The sequence below is a fragment of the Hipposideros armiger genome, unplaced genomic scaffold (genome assembly GCF_001890085.2).
Source record: "Hipposideros armiger isolate ML-2016 unplaced genomic scaffold, ASM189008v1 scaffold_75, whole genome shotgun sequence".
Lineage (NCBI taxonomy): Eukaryota > Metazoa > Chordata > Mammalia > Chiroptera > Hipposideridae > Hipposideros > Hipposideros armiger.
In genome coordinates, this window is record NW_017731425.1 from 2,358,562 (window position 1) to 2,383,421 (window position 24,860).

General features: G+C 50.8%; 1 protein-coding gene and 1 long non-coding RNA gene across 3 annotated transcripts; one reads left to right on the top strand and one right to left on the bottom strand.

Moving 5' to 3' along the window:
* Positions 1–2,098: 2,098 nt before the first annotated feature.
* Positions 2,099–11,092, bottom strand: NEFH (neurofilament heavy chain). Of its 2 annotated transcripts, XM_019643237.1 has the most exons (5): positions 9,947–11,092; positions 7,783–7,982; positions 5,789–5,913; positions 3,690–4,182; positions 2,099–3,653 (listed from the first exon to the last, which is right to left on the bottom strand). In XM_019643237.1, the coding sequence occupies exons 1-5, from the start codon at positions 10,818–10,820 to the stop codon at positions 2,691–2,693; spliced, it is 2,655 nt and encodes an 884-aa protein (XP_019498782.1). In that variant the 5' UTR covers positions 10,821–11,092; the 3' UTR covers positions 2,099–2,690. The 2 variants fall into 2 exon arrangements, with proteins under 2 accessions (XP_019498782.1, XP_019498781.1); XM_019643236.1 differs by having other exon boundaries at positions 2,099–4,182; positions 9,947–11,091.
* Positions 11,093–11,121: 29 nt separating this feature from the next.
* Positions 11,122–21,287, top strand: LOC109383107 (uncharacterized). The gene is made up of 2 exons (XR_002124077.1): positions 11,122–13,033; positions 19,578–21,287. It is a non-coding gene; the product is annotated as an uncharacterized LOC109383107 (long non-coding RNA).
* The last annotated feature ends 3,573 nt before the right edge of the window (positions 21,288–24,860 follow it).

Genomic DNA, 24,860 nt, shown 5'->3' on the forward strand with positions numbered 1-24,860 from the left:
ACATTGTTGGGTTAGGGCTTCAACATATAAATTTGGGGCAAGGGGGGAATACAATGCAATCCATGATAGTGTTTAAGCCAATAGGTTATGTCATCTGCAGTATCCTGAAATGTGCTGAAGTGGCTTCCCAAACACTAGGGGTGGAGGGCAATTCATTCTCACTTGCTCAGGACTTCCCTAGTTATAGCAAAGACCAATATTCTCCATTCCAAGCAAATTGGGACAATTCTCACCCTACATAGCAGTTCTTTGATGACCAAAATTAAACCAATGGAACACCAAAGCAACATGCCCAGGATTCTGTGGCTTGGTATTACAGAAAACATATGGATCTCGGAGTTAAGTTCTAAGTTTAAATCCTGGCTCTACCACTTACTAGCTGTGACTCTGAGCAACTCACCTCATCTGTTTTCTTGCCATTAAAATAGGCATCAGAATAGCTACTTGTAAAATTCCCATGTGGACTGGACAGAATTTATGTAAAAACATGATTATAAACGGTAGTTATTATCGTTGTATGCAATTTGAGGAACTCAACCGATTTTTTCAGACAAGACACATGGGGATTTCCTAGGTCCCAGATCCCAAGGTTGATATTTTGATACTGTAGCTATGTGCCAGGGCCTGTGGGGGTCTGTCTGGTTTCCCTAGGACAGAACTAAGAAAAATTAAAGCTTAGGTTTCCATAGAGTCTTTGGTTGTATTTGATAACTTGAAGAGCCAATCAGAACCATTTCTAAAATGGCATGTAAAGAACCCTTGTTTGAATGTGACCACACTACACTGTCTTAGCACACTTAAAAAAAATAATAAATTCATTCCTGTGACAGGTGAAGATGGTTGCTGAAGGTGAGATGTGGACCCTGACCTGAGGAGTTGACCTTGGGCAGAACTTTGAAGAGGCACTTGCTCATTCTCTGAGAATCACCATTTGGTTTCTAGCATAGGAACCACCCCCTCAGTCACTATATTATTCAGAACTCTTCTGGTTGCAAATGACAAAGATATCCCAAATGAGATTTGGCAAAGGGGACTTTATTGGCTCAAAAAATGGCCATAAAGCCATGGAAAGGAACACCAGAATCAGGGACCTGAAATCTACCCTGACTCTCTAGATAGCTTGTCTCTGTCCATCTATCTCACCCTCTCTCATGGACTAGTTTGTTCCACAAGGCGGGAAAAATGGCAGTCCACAACTACTAATTCCCATATCCTCCCATCTTCTAAAGCCAGAAGACTGCCAGCCATTCTAATTGGTCCCAAGTTGAAAATGACAGTAAAGGGCTCTCATTGGCTCAGCTGGGGCCAGGTGGCCATCCTTGAACCAATCACCAGTGACCAGTGGTAATTAGAAAATATGGTGGCTCTGAGAACCATCTGGTTGGGGCAGGAAAAGCAGTCAGTCCCAGGAGAGGTGCTAAGCAAACAGAACAAGGATTAATGACAGCCCTCCAGTTAGAAACCACACAAGAATTTTACAGTAAAGACGCCACATAAATCCACAAGAACACAGCTTTCAAAATTGTGTCTGGAGAAACATGTCAGGAGTCCAGTTAAGTGACTATTGACAAGTTGTCCCCAGTAGTGGTGACTGTCGTCTTCACTACAGGTGAATCAGCTACATATGGCCACTCATACAGAAGGCTCATTCTTCCTTACAAAAGCGGACATATGCAACTCCATAGATGTTCAATGTCTTTAGAACCTCACCTGTTCCCAAACATCAGTATGTATTAGAATCCAGTGGGACGTGGCCTTTCCCAGGCCTGCCTCTCAGATGCCGATTCAATGGTCTAGGGTGGAATCATAGAGTCTGCATTTTTAGAAGGCTCCCTGATGATGCTGATATAAATGATCTACGAACCACGCTAAGAAACCATGCACCAGACCACCTGTCTACAAGATCATAAAAATAAAGCATCCTGCACACTGCCTGGCTTGTGCTCAGGAAATAGTATAAAAGAGGCCATGTACCTGTTCCCAGACCTGCAAGAGACTTGATGCTTGCTCAGTCCTGTGCAGCCTTGAGTGTGACATCTAGACCTCCCCTGGCCCTGTCCCCCGACTGCCCAGGGGAAGAGAAGAAATAGCAGCAGCATTTTCATTTCATAAGCACTTGGTTTTATTGCACAGAAGCAATTGAAAGTGGACTCCAGTGGAAAAGTGCGCCCTGGCATGATTCAGTGGCCACTGCCCAGCCCCACCCACTCCAGCTCTTCCAGAAGAGCGCACTCTGGGCAAGGGCCTGACCACTCCTTTGGAAAACAGAAGGCATTCGGGAATAGGTTAAGACATTTCAAGCATAATGTGTTTCTAACTGCTCATTCATTACTGCGGTCATCTGTCAGTTGCACATACAGGAAATAAATGCACTTATTTGGAAAGGAGGGGGCAGTTTTTACAGTCAAGTGTTTACGTGTGGCATTCGGCATATATCACATTCCGCTACGTAAGCTATCATAACATAATGGTCCATCGCCTGGGGAGAGTTTGGGGCGTGGGAGTGCCCTCTTGCTAACACTGCTAACAGAAATTCCTGTTTGGTGAAGGAGGGCCCCATCATCTAAGCAGAGTTTTCTTCTTACATAAAGAAAAGGGAGAAAAAAATGAAAATTTGTTATGCCAACCCTTGAGTTCCCCGACCCTCCTCAGTTTCTTTGGCTGTTCTGATGTTTCTTTTTCTCCCTACCTTACTTCTCCCCTTTGGCAGCCTTGTCTTCCGTGGCCTTCTCTGGAGGCCTGCTATCTTTCTGGTCTGTGCTAGAGGACTTCTCAGCCTTTTCTGTCTTGGCTTTGCCAGGTGTGGAGGCCTCCTTGCTGGGCTCTTCCTTGGCTTGGGCCTCTGGTTTGGGTTTCTCCTCATGCTTCTTGGCCTCTGTGGCCTTCTCCTCCTTGGCGTCTTTTTTCTCGGGTGCTGCTGGCGTCTCTTCCTTCTTTGGTTTTTCCGGCTCCTTCTCTGCTGCTTTGCTGGGTTCTTTGGCCTTGGCATCCTCTGGTTCCTTCTTGTCCACCTCAGTCTTCTCTGTGGGTTTGGCCTCTTCCTTCACCTTGGCAAGAGCCTCCTTCTCTGGAGTCACTGCTTTTTTCTTATCTTCAGCCTCTTCTTTCTTGGCTTCAACTTTGGATTCCTTGGGCTTCTCTACAGCAGGTTCCTTCTTCTCCTGGACCTCGGGTTTTGGAGCCTCCTTCTTAGGTACCTCATCTTTCTTGCTGTCCTTCTCCTCAGTTTTTGGTGTGGCTGGAGCTTTCTCTTCCTCTACCTTCTTTGGGGGCTCTTTGACTTTCACCTCCTGGGGTTTCTCTTCTTCTTTCATGGGGGACTTGGCCTCTTCCTTCTTTGAGACCTCCTTCTCAGGAGCCTTGGCCTCCTCCTTCATGGGAGATTTGATCTTCTCTGGGGACTTGACCTCTTCCTTGACAGGACTTTTGGTCTTTTCAGGGGATTTGATGTCTGCAGGAGACTTTACTTCCTCCTTCACTGGGGTCTTGGCCTTCTCAGGGGACTTGGCCTTCTCTGGGGATTTGACCTCCACAGGGGACTTGGCCTTCTCTGGGGATTTGACCTCCACAGGGGACTTGGCCTTCTCTGGGGACTTGACCTCCATGGGGGACTTGGCCTTCTCTGGGGACTTGACCTCCACGGGGGACTTGGCCTTCTCTGGGGACTTGACCTCCACGGGGGACTTGGCCTTCTCAGGGGACGTCACCTCAGCTGGTGATTTCGCTTCTTTCATGGGGGACTTAGCCTTTACTGGGGACTTGGCCTTTTCAGGGGACTTCACCTCAGCTGGCGACTCTGCTTCTTCTTTCACAGGGGACTTGGCCTTGGCTGGTGACTTGGCTTCTTCCTTCTCTGGGGATGCAGCCTCTTCTGCTGGGGGAGACTTTGCTGCTTCTTCTCCCTCTTCTGCTTCCTCCTCTTCTCTACCTTCCTCCTCCTTGTCCTCCTCCTCTTTGGCCTCTTTCTCCTCTTCTTCGGTCACTTCTTCGGTAACTTGGATCTCCTCTGTCTGTTCCTCCACAATCACAGTTTCCTTCTCTGACTTTTCTACCACCTTGATCTTCTCTTCACTTTTGACCTTTATGTGAGTTGACACTGAAGGGATTTTGGGGAGTCCTTCTGAAAGGGAGAAGGGACTTGGGCCAAAGCCAATCCGACACTCTTCACCTTCCAGGAGTTTCCTGCAGAATGGATAATGAAACACATTACTATTAACTCAGAGCACAGTGATGAGTTTGGGATCCTCCTGGTTTCCTCTGAAGGTCCATAGAGTTCAATGATACGGACTTTGGCAGAGTAAGGAACGTGAATGATGGGCAGTTTGAGAATAGAGCAAGTCTGTAAGCAAATCATCCCAGGAACCACCTAGAATCCACACCCCAATGGCATTGCTCTTGCTTAATGCAGCTAAGGCTGCAACTTACGAGATGAAACAACTTGTTTTTCCTTAAAAAGAGGCCCTCAAGAGAAAGTGCCTACATTAACAAAAGTCACATTTATTATCTATCATCTAAAGTGTTATTCAAGAGAAAGTTGGGAGCCTGAGCAAACAATTTCACACTTATAAATTTGGGTTTAAGAGGTCTAACAATGTTCTTATTTGAATTTCAAGGGTCTCCTATCACCTTGTATTCTCATTCTTTAGGTTTTAGGAATTGGGTGATGGCAGCAGTTCCTACTCTTTGCTACTCACTAAATGTGTAACTTTGGCCAAGCCATTCAAACTCTTTAAACCTCAGTCTCTTCATTGGTAAAAAGAGGGTCATAAGAGTCCCTACATCTCAGAGAGCTGTTTCAATAAGATAATGAATAAAAAGGACCTGGACATGCCTGCCTCAGAGGAAGTGTGCTTTGCAAATTTGATGACATACAAATCACTCAGGGATGTCATTACAAGGTATATTCTGATTCAGTAGGTCTAGGGGATGAGGACACTGAGAATATGTCTTTCTAACAAGCGTTCTTGAACCATGCACTGAGTAGCAGGACTACAGACTAGAGTCAAGAGATGGGAAGTGAAGGGTCACAGACAGCAACTAGGACAGGTCCTCATGGGGTCACCTCTGCTCTTTAGCAGGAAACTGCTAAACTGGGAGGTCTCATGGTTACCAGTTACTGAGGAATTTCTCTGTGGCAACCCAGTGGCACCTACGTTACCTGGATCAGCTCATGAACAGGTTTAGCTTCTCCCAACAACCCCATGATGTAGATACTATTATTATCACCCCCCTCCCATTTATTTCTCCAGAAAACAAATGCTCAGAGAAGTAAGAAACATTGAGAGAGTTATAAATGCCCCCTGAAAACTCAAATACCTCCTTTCCCTCCAAAGCCAGCCTTTGGTTTGCTGGATTTGGAGAAGGGGTAAGGAGCTTTTAACCCACTAAGTCATTGTCACAATGAAAATAAGCCACTTTCAAGATTTTTGTCTCTCAGAAAGTAGAATGGTGGTTGCCAGGGATGGAAGAAGGGAGGAAAGGTGAGTAGGGAGTTATTGTTTAATGAACAGAGTTTCAGTCTGAGATGATAAAAATGTTCTGGAGATAGATGGTGGTGATGGTTGCACAATAATGTAAATGAACTTAATACCACTGTACTGTATATTTAAAAATGATTAAAATGGTTAATTTTATGTACATTTTACCACACGCACACAAAAAAAGTTCTTTTTTTATCTCTAAGACAGGCAGACTGCCTCGCTGGGGGCTTGATCCTCAAGGCTTAGTTAGCTCCTCATAAGAATACAAGGGCTCTCCATCACCCCGAAGCCCCCCTGGCCCACCTCACCTATAAGCAGCAATCTCAATATCCAGAGCCATCTTAACATTGAGCAAGTCCTGGTATTCTCGGAGCTGGGCTGCCATCTCCCACTTGGTGTTCCTCAGCTCAGCATCCAGCTGCTGGATGGCTTCCTGGGGAGGAGAAGTCACACACATGTCAAGCGACAGCAAATGCCTTGACCTCAGCAGCTGGGGCGGGCTGTGCAAACCCAAAGCAGTCCCATCTACCCATGCTGCTGGGTCAGCACCCACCCTGTCAAAGCTGTGGGGGCCTCATTCATGGACTAGGAAACCACCTGGAGGAAAAATCCAGCTATGTATATAACCTCAGTCTGGAGAATGGTCTGGAATGAAAAATACTAGACACCAACAATAGTTATCACTGGTCAGTGGAATGATGGGTGAATTTATACAGATCTCTTAAGCTTATTAAATGCTCAGTGGGAAGAGCCTTGTCTGCTTTGGCTCCCTGTTGGTTCCCCAATTCTCCAAAGTGCCTGCCACACAGTAAGGGCTCCAGAAGCATCTGTTATTGACAATTGAAACAATATGCAGAAACACAGAATGTAAATATGATTTGAAGTTTCTCCCCTGTTCTCAGGCCCATTTATCCACTGCTTAAAGTAAACCATTATGGCTGCTGTTTTGGGGTTTTTTAAAGATTTTTATTGGGGGATTGAAGGAGGGGAACAGTGTTGGGAAATTGGGGAAGGGGACCAGCCAAGTTGTTGTTCTTCAGTCTTCATTGTGGCGGGCGCCAGTTGCCATCTGGCTGCCCAGTGGCAGCTCGTGGCCTCTAAGCTCAAGGTGCTGTGTTCAATCTTAGTTGCAGATGGGCATAGCCACCATCCCATGTGGGAGTCAAACCAGCTGCCTTGTTGTTAAGAGCACACGCTCTATCCACTGAGTCATCCGGGCAGCAGCCCAGCTCAAGGTACCGAGTTCAGTCGTAGTTGCGGGTGGGTGTAGCCCTCCATTGAATAGGCAATCTTGTTACACCAGCTGAGCCATCTGACCACCTGTTGGCAGCTCAGCAACAGCTCAGCTCAGGCGCGTCAATGGCCCATGTGGGAACCAAACTGGCAGTCTTGTTGCTCAGAGCTCGCGCTCTTAAGCCAACTCTTAACCAACTGAGCCATTTGGCCGGCCCCTATTATGGCTGATTTTTATTGCCTCCTTTTTGCTTTCTCCGTTTGCTAATTTTTCTGCCATCACCACATATTATTTGCATAGGTTCTTTAAAAGTGATGTTTTCGGGCCAGCCAGGTGGCGCAGTTGGTTAAGAGCACAAGCTCTGAACAACAGGGTCACCGGTTCAATTCCCACATGGGCCAGTGAGCTGCACCAGAGCTGAGCTGCCACTGAGCTGCCAACAGGCAGCCGGATGGCTCAGCTGGTGAGAGTGCGTGCTCTTTACAAGGTTGCCCGTTCGACTCCTGTATGGGATGGTGGGCTGCGCACCCCCGCAACTAGATTGAAGGTGGCGACTGGACTTGGAGCTGATGGGTCCTGGAAGAACACAATGTTCCCCTTCCCCAATTCCCCAACACTGTTCCCTTCCCCAATTCCCCAGTAAAATCTTTAATAAAAAAAAAAGTGATGTTTTCTTTTGCCAGTTGTCTTTAATGGGGAATCTGTCAAGGCCTTTCCCAGGCTACCCACACTCACAGACACTGGTTATTGTTTACTGAATGCCCACTGTGACCAAACCCTGCTGAGAACATTTACACTCATCTCTTTAAAAGTCTTTCTATTTCTTTAACCTTCACAGCTCTACAAAGCAGGCATTTTTTTTTCTTTTTCATTGAAGGAATTCAGATTCAGAAAGGCAGGTGAATTTCCTGGGGTCACACAGCTAGAAAGACATATTGGTACCCCTGGTATGTCTGACTCAAAGGCCCATAGCCTTGACCACCACAACCCTGCTCAGAGAAGGGCAGTGATTTGTCCAGTCACCCAACCAGGTGAGGCAGTTTGGCTCTCTGCCCCACCACTGCCCACCTGATAGGATGCAATGTCAGCCTGATGACGTTCCTCCAGCTCAGAGCGCTGCCTCTCCAACGAATCCTTGGTGCCTTTGAGCGCCTCCAGCTCTGTGGTTCTGGCCTGAAGCTGGCGCCGGTACTCAGTTATCTCCTCCTGTGCTGAGCGCATGGCGTCTGTGTTCACCTTGGCTGCCTCTGATAGTCGGTCAAGCCTCACTGGACAAAAAGGGAACAGGGAACAAGGTTAGACACACCTGGATATGGGTTCCAAGACCCAGATCCAGAAGGTGACACACGTGGGTTGAGGACCTACTGGGTGCAGGATGTCATCTTGGATGCTTAACTCACCCTATCCTGTATGATAGGCAAATGACTACTGCCCAAAAGTCACTCAGATAGTGAATGGCAGAGCTAGGATTCAAATCTAGTGTCTAGCTGGCTCCCAAGATCAGACTCTGTCTCCCCCAACTCAGGATCCAAAACCCTTCAGGGCAGAGGAAGACCCCATTTCTGGTTCTAATGCCTGGTTCAGTTCCCCAGCAAGAAATGGGAAAGCTGGTGTTCAGATGTGAAACCTGGCTTAACTCTAAACGTGTGGCTCAGAGGTTAACTATGAACTTGTGGCTGAACAAGTTGATGAGCCTTTGACCTTTGAAGGCATGAGAGTGCTGAGAGCTACCATGTAGCCACAGCCCCTTTCTTGCAAGTTTCTGCTGTGCAGAGAGCAAGGTCACTGCAGAGCCTGGGGCTTGCGTTCCAGCTCCTCTCTCCCTTCCTCCACCTGGCTGCACATTCTCTAGCACCGGAGCCCCTGGACCCCTAAGCCAGTGGCAGCCACACTTGGCCCCTGCAAGCAAAGGGCTGCTGGTTCCCAGACCTTCTGGGGCCAGTGGAGGTCTAGAGCCTAGTCTACATCTCCTGGAAGTGAACATCCTGAGATAGTGACACCCAGGGCCTGAGTTGGGAGTGGGAGAGGAAAAAGAGAAGTCAGCTGGGTAGACCAGAAGTCCTGGGTTGGTCTGTCTGTGTGAAGGGCAAAGAGAACTGAGGGATTTGCTCTGAGAGGAGCCTTGCTGCAGAGTTGGGGGAGGAGACAGTTCTGCCGCTGCAGAGGAGTGGAAAAGGAATGGGAAAAGCCATGCATCCAAATCCCAGCTTTCCTGGCTTTCCCTGCTAGTGTTGGCAAAGGTTTAGAAACCATCCTGATGAGTGAGGATTCCTACCCTCTGGATCCCAGACCCATTTGGAAATCATTGAAACCTCTGCACCCTCCCCCAAGAACAAGGCACAAGGTTTTACAATTTCGTGGGGATCATGGAGCTCCCCAAAGTGAGACGCTCAGTTGGTCCACCTCCATCTTTCAACCCAAATAGACATGAAAAACAGAGAGGGCAAGTGTTGGTCAAGGTCACCCTGCAGCTGCTGGAAGCTGCTTTAGAGCTGCTGCTGCAGCAATCTAGCTGACTCAGGGCAGCATGGAGTTGGGGGAGGGAGGCGGACTTGTGAAGCTCCCAGTTCTGTCGGAGAGGAGAGCAGACATTAAAGGGCTCACCAGCCACCTCAGTCTCAGGCACCAACTGGTTGTGATGATGGACCCCCCGCACACACACACACACACACTCCATCTTCCCCACCCCTGGAAAAAGGATGTGAGAATGCCCCACCTCTCTCCGCATGCAGTGGGGAGGAGCCTGGTACAGGTCAGAAGAATGGAGTCCCCTGCAGTGTGCAGGAAAAGGGGATGGGTAGCGTTGAGCAGGGAAGGCAGGTTACTCTGAAGGGCAGAGTCCCCAGCGCCTGTGGCCACAAGCCAGCATTTCTTTGAAGCTGTAGAGGGAACCTGATGGAAAGGGGCCTAGGAGTGGGGTGACCCAGCCTTGGTGGGGGAGAGCAGAGGGGACCCAGAGTTAAAGGACAGACATAAGGACCCTGGAGGAGTGCAGTCAAAGGAGAAGACAGAGTTGCGGGGGGAACGGGCGGGGGGTGGGTAGGTGTCCCACACACGAGACCCAGAGTAAAACCGTTAAGGGGCATGTATTTTGCATAGGAAAGCGCAACCTCCAGTCCAGCCACCTCCACGCAGAGTACACCAGCGTCCCCTAGCGTCACGCCACCCCGCTCCTCGCTGCTGGACCAGCAGGGGGCACCCCCTTCCTCCCCACCTCCGCGCGCTTGCGAACCTCGGAACCACTCCTCCGACTGCAGCGTGCTCTGCACCGCGTGGCCTTCGAGCTGCGCGCGGATTTCGCGCAGCGCCGACGTCACATCGCATTTGAGAGCGTCGCGCGCGTCGGCCTGTGCCTGCGCCTGCGCGGCGCCGCAGCCCTGGATCTGGCTAAGCAGCTCGCCCACCTCTTCCTGGTGGTGGCGCCGCAGGTAGCCGCACTCGTCCTGAAGAGCTTGCGCCTTCTTCTGCAGCTCGACGCGCGCTGCCTCGGCGTCCTGCGCAAAGCGCGCGAGTGCACGCGCCGCCGCCTCAGCCTCCTCGCGCTGTCGGGCCTCGTCATCCAGGCGCTGGCGCACGTGCGCGATGTCCTCCAGCAGGTGCTCTTGCTCCAGACGCAGCTGGCCTCGCGCCGCCCCCAGGCGCAGCACGACGCCGCGCATCTCGCGCACCTCGCGCTCGTACAACTCTCCCATGGCGGCGCGGCCCGCTTGCTGCTGCCTCAGCGCCGCCGCCTCGCTCTCCAGGTTGCGGTTGTGCGCCTCGAGCTGCCGCACCTTGTCGATGTAGCCCGCGAAGCGGTCGTTCAGCACCTGCAACTGCTCCTTCTCGCTGCGCGCCGCCACCGCCGCCACCACGCAGCCCTCCGGTCCGTTGCTCAGCGTGTCTAGCGAGTCGGTACTCGAAGCGACTACTGCGCCGCGGAAGCGGCTCGGCGAAGCCGACACGGAGCTCACGGACGTCCGTGCCCACGAGTGGAAGCCGCTCGACGAGCCGGCTGCCGAGCGCGCTCCGCCCTTGCGGGCCAGCGTGTAGTGCAGGCTGCCGCCTCCGTGCAGCGATGCGAACGGGGCGCCCAGCAGCGCATCTGCGCCGCTGAAGCTCATCATGGCTGGAGCAGGTGCGGCCGACGCTAGAGCAGGAGACCAGATCCGAGCCGGGACGGGGCGGGCGGCACTGCGGCAGCATTCGGACACCGGCCCTTTTATAGCAGCCGGGCCGGGTCCAGCCCCTCGGCAGTTGGGGGAGCGGCGGAGGGGGGCCCCGCCCTCTCTGCCTCCTCCCCCGCGCCCCGGGGCCGGTCTGCTCCGCCGCAGTGAGAAGGGCGGGGCAGGAGGGGCCAAGGAGTGAAGGGGAATCCGCGCGGCATCAGAAGCCCCCACCCCCGCAGGTCAGGGATGGAGGTAGGGGACTCCCAGAGTGGACTGGCGGGGACCCCCGGGTGCGGATTGGAAAACCCTGCTACTGTGTTTGGAATAAGAGAAGGGACCTGAAATTGGGAGAAGACAAGAGCTGATGGGAATAAGGGCAAAGTGCCTTCGGGATGGAGCGATGGAAGACTGTAGTTAGTAGGATGTAGTTAGTAATCTTGTGGGGGTCACAAGATTTTCCTACTAATTAGAGAGGCGCTCAGGATAGGGGGCGCAGAGTGTTTGTAGCCGCCAGGGAATAGGGGAGGTAATCCTGAATGGAGGCATGGTGGACGCTACAGAGGTTAGAGTTAGAGGACTTCTGCATGGAGGTACAGTGTTTCCCTGCTAGCTAGAGTGACCACCAGGAGAGGGCTTAAGAAACTCTGCAGGCAGCTCCGGAATAGGGTAAGGGGACCTGCAGTTGGGGAAAGTGGCAAGGCTACCCTGAATTGGGGGTATGGGAGACACTGCAGAGGATGAAGAGAGGAAAGCACAGATGGGGGGACACAGTGGTCTCCGCAGAATAGGAAGTGGGAGACCCTGCGGCCAGCCCCAGCAAGAGGGACCCTCAGTGAAGGGGGCAGAGGGTCCTCTGCATAGACAGGGTCAGAAAATCCAGAGTGGGGAAGCTGTGAGGCACTGGACATGAAGTCGGGAAAGCTGGCACCTGTGTGGGTGTTTGGGGGGAAGTGACAGGTGTGCTAGTAGTCATTCAGGCCAGGGTCTGCAGACTGAGGTCAGCTCCACAGTTTGCTGGCCAGTGACCTTGAACAAGTTATGCACCCCCCTCAGTTTTCCCATCTGTACAAAGCCCTAGGACAGGCTGCAACTTGAGACCCCTACCTAGCTTCCCAAGCAGTTTTGGCTTTGTGGGTGGGTGCGTGGGGAGTCCTCTGCCGAATTGGGGTAGGGGAACCCACGTGCTGCCTGCGGATATGGCAGCTGCTTTCCTACAACTAGGAAATCCCTTTCTCCTCCCCATCGCCTCAACTTCAATTTGGCATCTCTCCCCACACCCCCACAATGGATAAGTGAGTCCCATGATAGGCATCCCTTCCCGCCCCATAAGCCCTATTGTGGTATCATGTATTAAAAGGGGTCCTGAGATTTGGGGAGCTCTGCAACTGCTGTTGTTATTTGACTTTTTCTTGGTTTTGGCTCATTTCAAATGTCTTGGGAGTGGGAGCGGTACTGCGGATGGCGCTTCAGCACCGGGGACACGACCTGCTTTTTTTCAGGGAGAAAGGAGTTAACCTCTGCCTTTACCATGAGGAGGAAGGGAGGGGGGTGTGCACCTCCCCCTTGCTTGGCCATTGTACTAAACAGATGGGGAACGGAGGAGGAAGTGGGTAAATGGTCTGGCAGGGTCTTCCGGGGAGTCAAGGACCCAGCCCCTCAACTTTCTGCTAGGGGTCCAGTTCCCTGTTTTCTGCATTCTCCCACACACAAACCTGGGCAGTCCCGCTCATCTGCTGGGAGCTGAAAGGACCCCTGGAATGCTGGATGCTGGGAAGGAGAATCAGCGAAGACTCGCCTCCCAGATCTGAGCCTCCCTCAGGCAGTTATCTCAACCCTACTACGTTTCCAGTTTACACTGGTTTTCCTCCTGTGGGATCCCCAAGATGGGGACAAACTTTCTCCCAGGAAAGACCCGTGCCAGCTCTTTTCTGTTTGCCCTCCACCTCATTCCCAGCCCCCTGGTTCTAAGCAGACCCTCAGCAATGGGGAAGTGATGGTGCTGTCCCTTTAACCACGTTTTACTGGAAGGAGAGTGCGCAGGGGAAGGAGGAGGGGGGAGGGAGTTTCTGGCTTTGCATGGAGAAGCAGAACATGATGAAGCATTTTTCCTCCCATTTAATGATCCCGGCATGCAGAGAGGCTGTTTTGCAGTTGGTGCTGGGAGGATGGAGGTGAGTGTCTGGTCTGGGGTTTCTGACAGTGGCACTTTGCGGGGAGGGAGACTTGCGCAGGGCCCCCTTGCTTTCACGTTTCCCCATTTACTTGTCATTTTGTTTGGAATTTTGCCATTAGAGCCTTGTTCCTTTGGGTCTTTTCAGTCATCTGCATGAAGCAGAGATATCCTCTGGGCATGAGAAGGCTGAGAGGCAGCTGACAGCAAGGGGAATGTTGGGAGGGGACAGGTAAAAGAGAGGAGAGGACCAAGGTGGATTTTGTCAAGCCCAGGGGCCCACAACCATGGGATCACAGCTTCCTGTGAATTCCAAGCAAGAAGTCCTAAGCATGATTCCAATGGCTGGGAAAATGACATGAAGGTGGAAGCCCCGGGGTCAGTCCCTCAAAGGGCCCTTCAGGCTCACCTCCAGGAAGCCATCCCTGGCCTCCTTTACGCTCCATATTTAGTTATCCCCTCCATGGTCTCCAGTGCTAATTTACTACATCGCACTTACCACTCTGTGTTGTCATTGGGTGAATAAATGAATGAATACATGGATGAATAAATTCCATCAGTTCTCCTGTCAAACTTGTGGTCTAAAAGGGACTAAAAATGATTCTTATGTAAGTCCTTGGGTCTTGAATCACTTTTACCTTCCTCCCCTCAATTCTTACCATTTGGAAGTGAGTAGAACAACATATTCATTCATCTATCACATTTATATCACCTGCTATGTAAGAAGCACACAGTAAACACTAGGTTACAGAACTCCGCAAACCTCTAAAATTGTCTCCCTGGGACAAGGATTCTCAAGTTCTTCCCAAGTCCTAGTCCAGCACTTCCCAAGACACCTTCTTTAGGATGATGATGTGTTCATCCAAAAAGGAGAGGAAAAGAGGGAGTTTCATGGCTAAACAGGGCTCTTGGAGCAGCTCTTGGAGCTTGGACTTAGTAATGAGCATGGGGAATCTCCCAAAGGTGAGTTCAGTGTGCCAGGTTCCCCAAACTTGATTGACCATAGGCACTTCTTGCCCCCAATTGTCTCCCATGGTGGCCCACACTGAAGGACCACTCAAGAACTGAGCCTCATCCTGCTGTCCCCCTGGGCTGCCATCTGGGTTCTCATGGACCCCAAAGCGAGTGCTCTTCAGGAATAGGACTGCAGTGTGAAGGATGAAGCAGTACAGCTCCTGTGAAAACCAGCCAAGCATTCATTCAGCATCTACAGGATTAGACCCTGTGGTAAGCACTGGGAACTCTGAAGAATGAGACCCGAGTGAGGGAGAATCCCTCCCAGGTGTACAGCAGAGAGAATTCAGCCACCACTTTCTCCTTTGTACCTCCTCAAACCTGTTTCACTAAGCAAGGATCAGTGTCCCTATTTTATGAATGCGTAAACTGAGGCCAGAGTGAGGCTGTGAATTGCCTCCATTGACCTGGTGGCAGAGCAGCGGTGAACCCAGTGTTTCACATAATCCAGGCCTAAGCTGGTGCTGGACACACAGGGTAGAAGCCCATTTTTCTGGCAATAGAAGTCCAGATCCCCTTAGAATGGAGGAATGAGAGACCCCCAGAGAGGGAACAGGCAGCTGGCTGAGGTTGAGGTCTGGCTTCTGACAGGTTGCTCAGCTGAGAGTCCCTGTGACCTGTGACCAAAGGTCAGCACATCCTTTACATGGGTGCTCACTTCCCAGACTGGGAATTCTACACCATTGTGTCACCTCTCTGGGGAACAGCATGTGACCACTGTTTTGGGTACATTTGCTAAACTCATTCTTCTTTGTTTTTCTCCATAGAACTTGACCTTTTCTAACATGGGAAATTATATCTTGTCTCCTCCCTTAGAATGTAAACCTCATAAGAGCTGGGATTTTTGTCTGTTTTATTCACTGCTGATTTCCCCAGTGCTCGGAACAATGGCTGGCATATAGCAGGTGCTTAACAAGTAGTTGTCAAAGGACTGTGCACCCCTTTGGAGAGGCAGAGGATTACCTGGATATTTCAGCACTAGGAAACTGGACAGTTCCTGGCCTGCTGAGCCCTTGCAGGATAGGATGACTGTGAGAGGTGGCCTTGAAGATGAGGCTCCCGCCCTCAGGCTTGCAGCTGCCCAGCTGGAGCTGTGAAGTCACCTTTGCTGAGGCTCAAGTCCTACCCACTCCATTGCCTGCAAACTCACCCCACTCCTAGTATTTCCTTTTTGAGTTCAGCAGTTATTTTTATGTATATATAAGGTCCCGAGCATTTCTCTTTCTCGTTGTTTCTCTTCCCCTTTAATGTTCATTGTGCCCCATAATCTCTGTATCTCCCTCCCTTGCCCTCTCCTTTCTCTATTTCTTTCCCCTCTCTGTTCCTTCTCCCCCATCACATCCCTCCTTCTTTTGTCCCCCCAATACCTCTCTCTGTCCTCCTTATCCCTTCCCACCCTCCTTCATTCTCCTCCCCCTCCTTAGAGGTGTCCTACTTTTGCAGGACTTGAATCTGATTTATAATAAACGGGAGGCAGCTTCCCTCCCCCTACTCCATTTATGAAGCAAACATTAAAAACTGAACTATTTGGAGTTTTGCATAAGCCTCCCCTTCCTAGTGTCCACCCACAGTCTTAACCACCAGCAGACCAGCCCTGCAGCTGATGAAAGCCTGAAGCAGGCCTGCCTGCCTGCCCACAGTCTGCAGCCCTGGGACAGCACCTGATGGGTGGCTGAATTCTGCCACAAAGGTCAGGAGCTGGTGGGTGGATTTACAGATCCACCCTGTCTCCCCGATTTCCGTTTTCTTTGCAGGCAATTATGGATGAATGATTCTCGGGCTGTGGTTCCTGAGACTGGGAGTGAGGCGGTTCATTGGTCTTTCCTACTGGACCGGTTCTAGCAACTGGGTGAGGCTTGCCAAATTACACGTGCTCCAGGGCTGATGTGCTCTTGTTACCTAGAGCAAGAGGCTAGGCAACCATAGGAATGAAGGCTCTCATCTAAGGAGGGGAGAAGGTACCTCTGCTTTTACTCCTGGCCTCTCTCACCCCTGCAACTCAATGAAGTAGATACTGTTATTATGCCCACTTTATGGTTTGGGAAATGGAGGTCCAGAAAGGCCGGATAACTTGTCCCAGGCTACATGGCTGTTAAGTGGTGGAGCTGGGATTCAAACAGGTCTGATGGACTCTGCAGCAGGTATACTCAACTACAAGATCGTGCTACCACCTCTCATGTTCATAGGAAGGCCCTACTGGGTTCCCACGGGACAACTACTTTAGACCCTGCTCTTTTCTGGTTGCATTATAGATAGTGGGAGTTTTGCTCTGGGGATTCCTTCTGGCCCCTTTGTGGAAGCAAAAGGGGTTGAAAACTGGCCTAGTCTTGGAGGGAGGTGGCTTCCCAGAGAGTACAGTCAGGAAGTTGAAATGATGGCCAACTCAGCTTTCTTGATGATCTGGCTTATGGAGACAAATAAGTAGAAAGCAGTCATGGAGGCATGATTGATGTTCACAGTGTAGATCTTGAGTCATCAAGAAGACTATTTTGGCAACAGTTTTGCTCTGTGTGGTGAGCACCTGCCTGCTGTGTGCTGGCTGCTTACATACATGGTGTCTATAACAACTCTGCTAGGTCTGCAGGGTCATCCTCCAATAAAAAGTAGGACATTGAGGTCAGAGAAAGAAAGTGACCTGCCAAGGTCACAGAACAAGGTGGTAGAGGAACTGTGGCTCCCAGCAAGGCCTCCTGCACTTCCCAGTATCCACACAGGCTCTCAGAAAAAAAGGTTTCAGTGATGCTTCATCTCTATTCTGGAGGAGAAGGTAATTCATAGTACATTTTATTTTTTTATTTTTTATTTTTTTAGCTGAGCCATCCTGCTACCTGTTGGCAGCTCAGCTCAGGCCGGGAATCGAACTGGTGACCCTGTTGCTCAGAGCTCACACTCTTGAACAAGCTCTTAACCAACTGAGCCACTCGGCTGGCCCCATAGTACATTTTAGAAAGATTCTATGCCACAGTGTTTAAATGAGGGTGTTGGGGCTTAAGGAGAGAACTATCAGTTACATAAAAGTTCATTCCTGATGGTCAATGTTGGCAGGTAAATGAGGCATTACTATCCTTTCAAAGAGGTCCCTACAAGTGAACACACCCCCGGGCTTGCTGGACATGAAGCTTGTCTTGCTCAGGAGCAGCTGTACCCTAGCCTGTATCCTTTGCAGTCAGATTACATGAGGATACACAGGGTCTTGTGACAGCCTGGCACCACCCAAAAGCAGCAAACACTGGCAGGAGGAGGGGAGGACATGCCAGGAAAGATTCTGAAACCTATTCCTCAGCCTTGATCCAGGCGCTGGCCATGGACGGAAGACTGCAGGAGCCCAGAGTGGACCTGGACTGGGGTCTCAGATATACACACCAGTGAAAGCTCTTCTGGGCACCTGAACTGCCGGGGAGGTTAGTGGAGGAAGGAGGAGACAGAGTTGACCTTGAGGTCTTTACTGCCTTTTAGGGGAAGTTAGTGGAGATAATGTGCTTTCTATTAACATTTAAAAAGAATTCTGCCTCAGTATTGGTTACCAATGCAAATTCCTGGGTCTACCCAGATCCTCTGAGTCAGAATCTCTACTGGGGGACCCTGGGGATGTGCATTCTGAGCTAGTGTCCCTACAGTAGAACTGCCTTTTTGATCTAACCTTCCAAATTCACTAATTGAGCTATCATTAAGTGTTAAGTCTTTTATATAGATTATCTCAATTAGGTGTCACAACCACTGAAGAGGCTTTGGTGAGCAAATTGAGGCCTGGAGACATTAAATTACTGGCCAAGCACAAAACTTCACAGTCTGGCTCTAGGACACCATGTTGTCCTATCTCCCTATCTTTGCTCATGCCTGGAGCACTTCCTGGAATGTCTTCCTCCCTCATCTCTCCAGTCCAAGCCTTCCTCATCCTCCATGTCCTCTCCTTTCTGGTTTCTTGTACCCCACTCATTATGTAAGTGCATGTCCTGGCACCCAGGTGACAGCATATGCTGGAGTCTCTGGTGCCTGTGCCTTCTGACCCTTCCTAGACTAATAGCCTGTAGGTGCAGGAAGTGGTCCTTGCACCTGGGGCTCAGGATGTGTGTGCAGTGGGCGAACAAATGGTGGAGACATAAACACTTGAGGCACAGACAGAAGGACACATGAATGTTTTCTGGTGGTGGCTTAGGAGGAGGCAGAGCTGGATAGAATGGACAGAAAGAGCTGGTATTCCCTCCCCTACCCATATATCTCTCTACCCAAATCTCTTCTACCTTCCAGGGGCACCTCCGTAAAATTCTGGATTCTGCCATATTCTCTCGCACCCTGAGCTTCTTGTCTGCAATCCTTTCCCTCACCCCAATATTCACACACACACACACACACACACACACACACACACACTCACCCTTCCATAACTCCTAATCTTGCAGCTATCCCATGTTACCTTCTCCTTCAGGGAGCTTTCCCTAACCCCCAGGGTTGTTTTTTGTTGTTTTGGTTTTTTTCATGTGGGAGTCGAACTGGCAACCTTGCTGTTAAGAGCACACTATCTACTGAGCCATCCAGGAGGCAGCTCAGCTCAAGGTACTGAGTTCAGTCCCAGCCGTGGGTGGGGGTAGTCCACCATCGAAAAGCCATCTTGTCATTAGGAGCACGTGCTCTCACCAGCTGAGCCATTCTGCCACCTGTTGGCAGCTCAGCAGCAGCGCAGCTTGGGCACAGCTTGGGCGCAGCTCCGGCGAAGCTCACTAGCCCATGTGGGAATCGAACCTGTGACCCTGTTGCTCAGAGCTTGTGCTCTTAAGCAAACTCTTAACCAACTGAGCTACTCGGCCAGCCCTACCCCCAAGGTTTTGGTAGTAGCTTCCATTGGCCTCCAGAGCCCCCTGCCTTTCCCTCTTTCTGGCCCTAACACTGTGTTCTAAAGGGCTGTTTGTCTCCTAATAGGACTCTGAGATCCATAATGTCAAGAGCTGTCTCTTATTCAATGTTGAATCTCTAGGGCCTGGTACCAGAGTGTTAGCTCAGTGAAGTTTGTTAAATGAATAAATGCCTATCGGTGGTGACTTCCTATAGACTCTAGTCCACCTTATACTTCTAATTATAAATCATCTTTGGACTGCACTTTACAAGCAGTCCTGAAGGAAGCCAGGCTAAAGGGCCTTAGAGGCCATCAGTACAGATGAGGATGTTGAGGCCCAAGTGGTCAGTGACAAGTCTGACTCCTAGCCAGTGCTTTCATTACAGCTTGCAGCTGTCTTGTTTCTGATTCTGTGGCTGGAGCTCTTTGAGGGCAGGAACTAAGACTTAGACATTATATCCTGGCTTGGCAGGGCACTTTGCCCCTTATCACAATCATTGCCGTTTCCTGGGTGCTTACAAGGTGCCAGGCTCTTTATATGTATTTTCCCCATTGTTTGCAATTCTCACAATATATATAGAGAAGGAAGGTACAATTATCCCTATTTACAGATGAACAAACTGAGGCAAGTTAAGAAACCTTCTTATCTATCAATGTGTCTTCTAGTGCCTTTCACAAACTTATTTGGGTCCCCTTGCAGCCTCACAAGACTTGTCATCAAACCCATTTTCCAGAGAAGGAAACAGGCCAGGACTACAGAACTCGTTTCTCCGCTTCTGAATAGTAGGCGGGTTCTCCGACTTGACAGATTCGCGCCCTCTGCAGGCGGCGGCGGGCACGCCAGCGTCTCGGTCAGCCCCGCCCCTCGGCGCCGGAAACGCCCAGAACGCTCCTAACGCTCTTCCGAAGGTCCGGGCTGGGAGAAGCCGGGCGCGCTCGCAACCGGGACCCAACTTCCCTGCGGTGTTGGTAATCGTGGCGTCGGGTCAGAGGCATCATTGGGAACCGCGGAAAGGTGGCGGCGTTTTAACTGCTAACTCTTCGTCGTGAGTTATACCCCGACGGCGGCAACGTTCAGAGGGGAAGGTGATCCTCACAGGGCGATCGTGCACAAGCGAGGACACCGGTGCATCAAGCCCTGGGCCAGTTTCCCTGCGTCTGTGCTTCTGAGTGTAACCTCCCACTCCCCAGACCTCAGTTTCTGCACCTGTAAAATGGGGACTCTCCCAGGACACTTCCACGACTGCAAACATTAGGATTTCCTCCAGCATTTTCAGAAATTCCATCCCTAGGCAGGCACTGAGAAATCAGAGCTGGGACAGGCTAGTCCGTGGGGATGCCCCTTCCCTTGCTGCAGTAGCACTCCTGACACTGGAGAGTCCTGGAGGGTAGGGACCAATCCTTTCCTGGTGGACCAGGAGCCCTACAACGTGGGGTGATGACAGACAAGAGACATGGCCATGGAAGTAACAAGTGACATAGTAGCTCAAATTTATTGAGCACTTACTGTGTGCCTGGCCTTGTGTGAAGCCCATCACATGTGTTATTTCCACCTCAGTACAGCCCTGTCTGGTGGACACTGTTCTTACCATCCCCAGTTTACTGATGAGGCATTGGAGGCCCAGAATCACAAGTTGTTCACTCCAGCCAGTAAAAAACTGGAACTTTGTGGTCCATTAATGGTGCACTCTGCCTGCCTGTATATCACTCTTAGGAAGACCCAATTCTTCCCTGAGTCTCAGTTTCCCCTTCTGTAAAATGAGATGCTTAGATTGGAAGGCTCTGAACATTGTTTCCTGAGCTCCTGTTCTTTGATTTTGGGGAGCGTTTACATGATTCCAGAGTCCTAGGTTTGTTCATAATTACCTATGACTTGGGCATGCCTTGGCCTAGTTCCCTGCATCTCTGCGCCTCAGTCCCGCCCTGCTAAGATGTGGAAACTAGATAATCCCAATAGCAAGGGCACCTTCCAGCTTTACTATTTTATGATTACAGATGAAGAGACAAGGTGAGGTTCAGCAAACTGTACATCCCCTCAGAATTTGTCATTAGTGTGTTTCTACCAGTCCCCTCAGAACATCCCTGGTGTGAGGCTTCCAAGGACAGATGTCCTGCACAGGTGAAGGGAAGCAGCCATCTCCAAACAGTCAGCAGTAACTGCTGGGAGAGGCTACTCCCTAATGGTTCAGGGCTTACCTCTGAAGTCAGACCAATCCAAGGCTGACTGTCAGCTCTGCCACTTCCCAGCAGGGCACCTCAGGCAAGCAACCTTTCCTTTCTGTGCCTCAGTTTCTACGTCTGTAAAATGCGGTGCTTATAGTACCAGCTTCATTTGAGATTTGATGAAAAAACATATGTAACACCATTTATGGTCTAGAAAACCCTAAATAAAACCAACTGTTATCATTTGTGTCTGTAGCACCATTCTGGGCACTGGGAGAGTTTCTGAGTGTTGGACCCTGCCCACCGTCTGCCCCCTGGATTCAAGATGCTGTTAGGGGTGAGGAGGAAAGGCAGGGTCCTGCTGAGTCAGCAGGGGACCCAGATGTAGGAAGCAGGCAGCCCCCATTCCTGAGGCTGCTGGTGCAGGCTCCCAGGCCCAACAATGGCCAAAGTGGCATTAATGGGCATTCCAGCACGTCCCTGGCTGGTGGCAGCCCCTGGGGAGGGACAGCAGCCATGTAAGGATGGAGGAGGTAGAGGAATGGTGTCATGACTGCAGCATTGTGTGCCAGAGGTTGCAGACTCGTGGTTTGAGATGAGACAGCTGATGTGCGTGCTGCGCGTGCAGGCTTTTATGAAGTTGATTCACTTCTGTTGTGTCCTCAGGATATAGCTATGTGGCACGGTACCTTCTCCTTGGGGCCTGTGGAGGAGCTGCAGCGGGCCAGGAGCCTCAAAACTGTGTGCAGTGTTGTGTGGGTGAATATCCAAGAGGCATAGGACCCCAAAACATCAAAAGAGTTCTAGATTTAGGAGTCATAAGAACTAGTGTAAGACCCTGTGATGCTAGTGAGTGGCATGGTGTGATTTTGGGTAGGTGGTTGAACCTCCCACCCACCCCAGACCTCATTCCTCTCTTCCTTCCCTTCTTTCATCATCCATTCAACAAACATTTCCTGAGACCTGTTCCAGGCCTGGGCCTGCAGTGGAAGTACAGCCACAAAGAAGACAGGGACCCCAGTTCCCCTCATCACCAACAAATAAGGAGCCAATTTTTTAAGAACTGATAGAGGGGCAAGCCCAGGGGCTATGGGAGCCACAGATGGGGCTTCTGACCCAGCATGTGGTGGAGGGGGGCAAGTTGGGGAGTCAGCAGGTGAGTCTTGCTTCAGTGCCTGTGGCTTTCGGCAAATCACTAGCCTCTCTGAGCCTCAGTTTCCCCCTCTTCCTCATGGCCTGATGGCACCACTTTCAAGATGGGGTGAGGTTAGAGGAGATGAGGGCTTCCTGTTTGGAATAGGCTGAGAGGAAGAACACTGTTGTGGGAGCTGGGGATCTGGCCTTGGTCCCCACTCTGCCTTGTTTCACTGGGTGACCCCAGATACCTCCCTGGAGGGAGCAAGGCTGCCTGGTCTTCTGTGGACAAATGCACATGGGCAGTGGAAATGCCAAGAAAGATGAGCAATCAGGGAGAGCTTCCCAAAGGAGGTGGCATAGCTGAGGCCTGAAGGATTGCAAGCAAGCGTCAGGAGAGAACTGGGTAGGGTCCCTGGGCCTGGGGTTTCCCTAGCAGAACCCCTGAGTGTGACAGAGGAGCTTGGGGTGGGGCCCTGGGTTCAGGTAGAAGGGAGGGGAGGAGTGCGGTAGTTACTGAGCTCCAAGGCTCACTATCTGGAGTTAGTGACAAAGAACAGAGCCTCTGGGGTCAGGCGGGCCTGGGTTTTAATACCACCCATCATTGCTTCATTGAGGGCTCTTGGTAAGGTTTGCACCTGTTTAAGCCTCAGTTACTGCCATCTGGGAAATGGGGGTAATAATAACACCCCATTCAAAAAGTTGTTGGAGGGCCAGCCGAGTGGCTCAGTTGGTTAAGAGCGTGAGCTCTGAGCAACAGGATGATTCCCACATGGGCCAGTGAGCTGCGCCTAAGCTGAGCTACTGCTGAGCTGCCAACAGGTAGCAGGATGGCTCAGCTGGTGAGAGCACATAGTCCTAACAACAAGGTTGCCTGTTTGAATCCCACATGGGATGGTGGGCTATGCCCACCCACAACTAAGATTGAACACGGCACCTTGAGCTGAGTGGCCGCCAGCTGCTGACAGGCGGCCGGATGGCGACTGGACTTGGAACTGAGCTAGCTGCGCCCTCCACAACTAAGATTGAAGGACAACAACTTAGCTGTTCCCCTTCTCCAGTTCCCCAACACTGTTCCCCTTCCCCAATTTCCCAATAAAATCTTAAAAAAAATGTTGTTGAATATTATACAAAATATGCAGAATAGGTGAATCTATAGAGAAGAATTTCAATGAGCAGTTATCTAGAGATGGAGAAATGAACGAATTGAGGGATGATAGTTAAAGAGTACAGGGTTTAATTTTAAAGGGATCTAATTGTTCTAAAATTGATTGTGGTGATGGTTGCACAACTCTGAATATACTAAAAACCATTGAATCATACATGGTAAGTGATTGAGTTGTTAAGAAAAAAACCCAAAAGATTGTCAGGATTAGATGAGATGCTACATGCCAGGCATGTCATAAGTGCTTCCTAAATGTTAGCTATCACTGGCATCATTTATTCCTGGCAGTAAGTCCAGCCCTCTCCCAGATGGGTCCAGGAGGAGAGAAAGGGGCCTGGCCCACCACTGGCTGGCTGGGGGGCCCCAAACAAGGCACATAACCTCCCTGAGCCTCAGTTTTCTCATCTGTGAAATGGGGGTGATTTTCCAGGCCTTTGGCCACCGCTTGGGGCACTGTGAAGCTCAGATCAGACCATGGGTTTTGCCATATTCAGATGCAAGGATGTGTCTCTACTTACATGGAGAAGGGTGGGAGTATTGGGTATTCCCTTTCTACCCCCAGTGAGGCTAGCTTCATGCATCCACTCATCTTATGTACTGAGTGCAGATTGTGTTTTAGGCACCTGGCAGAGGATAGAGCAGGGACCAAGACAGACAAGCCTCCACCCACCTGGAGCTCAGAACCTGAGAGGAGGGGCACACAAGGGTCTCCAGGACTAGGATAGAGCAAGCCTGCCATGCAGGCCATAATGGCATCATTCTGGGCCTCAGTGACCTCATCTGTAAAATAGGGGGAAATAGTGCCTCCTTAATCGGGTTGCGGGAACCATTATTGTCATTATTGCTCTCATAATATCATGATCATCATCAAGTGCCTCCTCAGCTATCTTGTCACACAGTGAATTATGTCAGGGCTACATCTCCTCTGTCCCTGCCCCAGACAATCCACTCCCTCAGGGCAGGGCCTTTTCAGACTCAGCCCCAGGGCCTAGAAGCTTCTCCTCCATGCAGCCCCAGGCCCCCTTCCTACCGATTTCTTCAGGCCCAGCCTCTAAAGGCATGACCCCTGGGCCTGTAGGCCTGACCAGGCAGGGAAGCCCCCTCCTGCCCTCTCCTTCTGTCCAGCTGCAGGATAAGGTTACCAGGCTATCCCCAGCGAGTTTTTCTGGGCATACTGCTCTCACTGCGGCTGGAGCTAGACCACGCTGAACCCGACTCAGCATCTCCTCCTACATCCCTCCCTCTGCAGAACTGCGAGCTGTGCTGGCGACTCAGCCAGGGCTGCAGCAGCCTCCACAGCTTCCCCGCGGGCTGTGGTGGGCAGAGGGCATGGATTGGGGAGATGCTTCCCCTGTTAGGTGCTAGTCCCTACTCCGGAGCCACAGTGCCTTTTCAAGGCTCCCTCAGGTCTCTCTCCAGCAAAACTGCCTGCAAATCACTCCTTCTTGCCCCTTTTTTCCTGGTTCCCATTTGCAGACAGCCATGTTGTCTCAGATCTGCCGGGCTTTCCTGGGCACCTGG

Coding starts and splice junctions, on each gene's coding strand:
- NEFH (XM_019643236.1), bottom strand. CDS start 10,820: ATGATGAGCTTCAGCGGCGCAGATGCGCTGCTGGGCGCCCCGTTCGCA. Junction 7,983..9,946: donor GTCGGAGGAGTGGTTCCGAG/GTTCGCAAGCGC, acceptor CTTTTTGTCCAG/TGAGGCTTGACCGACTATCA. Junction 5,914..7,782: donor CTGACATTGCATCCTATCAG/GTGGGCAGTGGT, acceptor TCTCCTCCCCAG/GAAGCCATCCAGCAGCTGGA.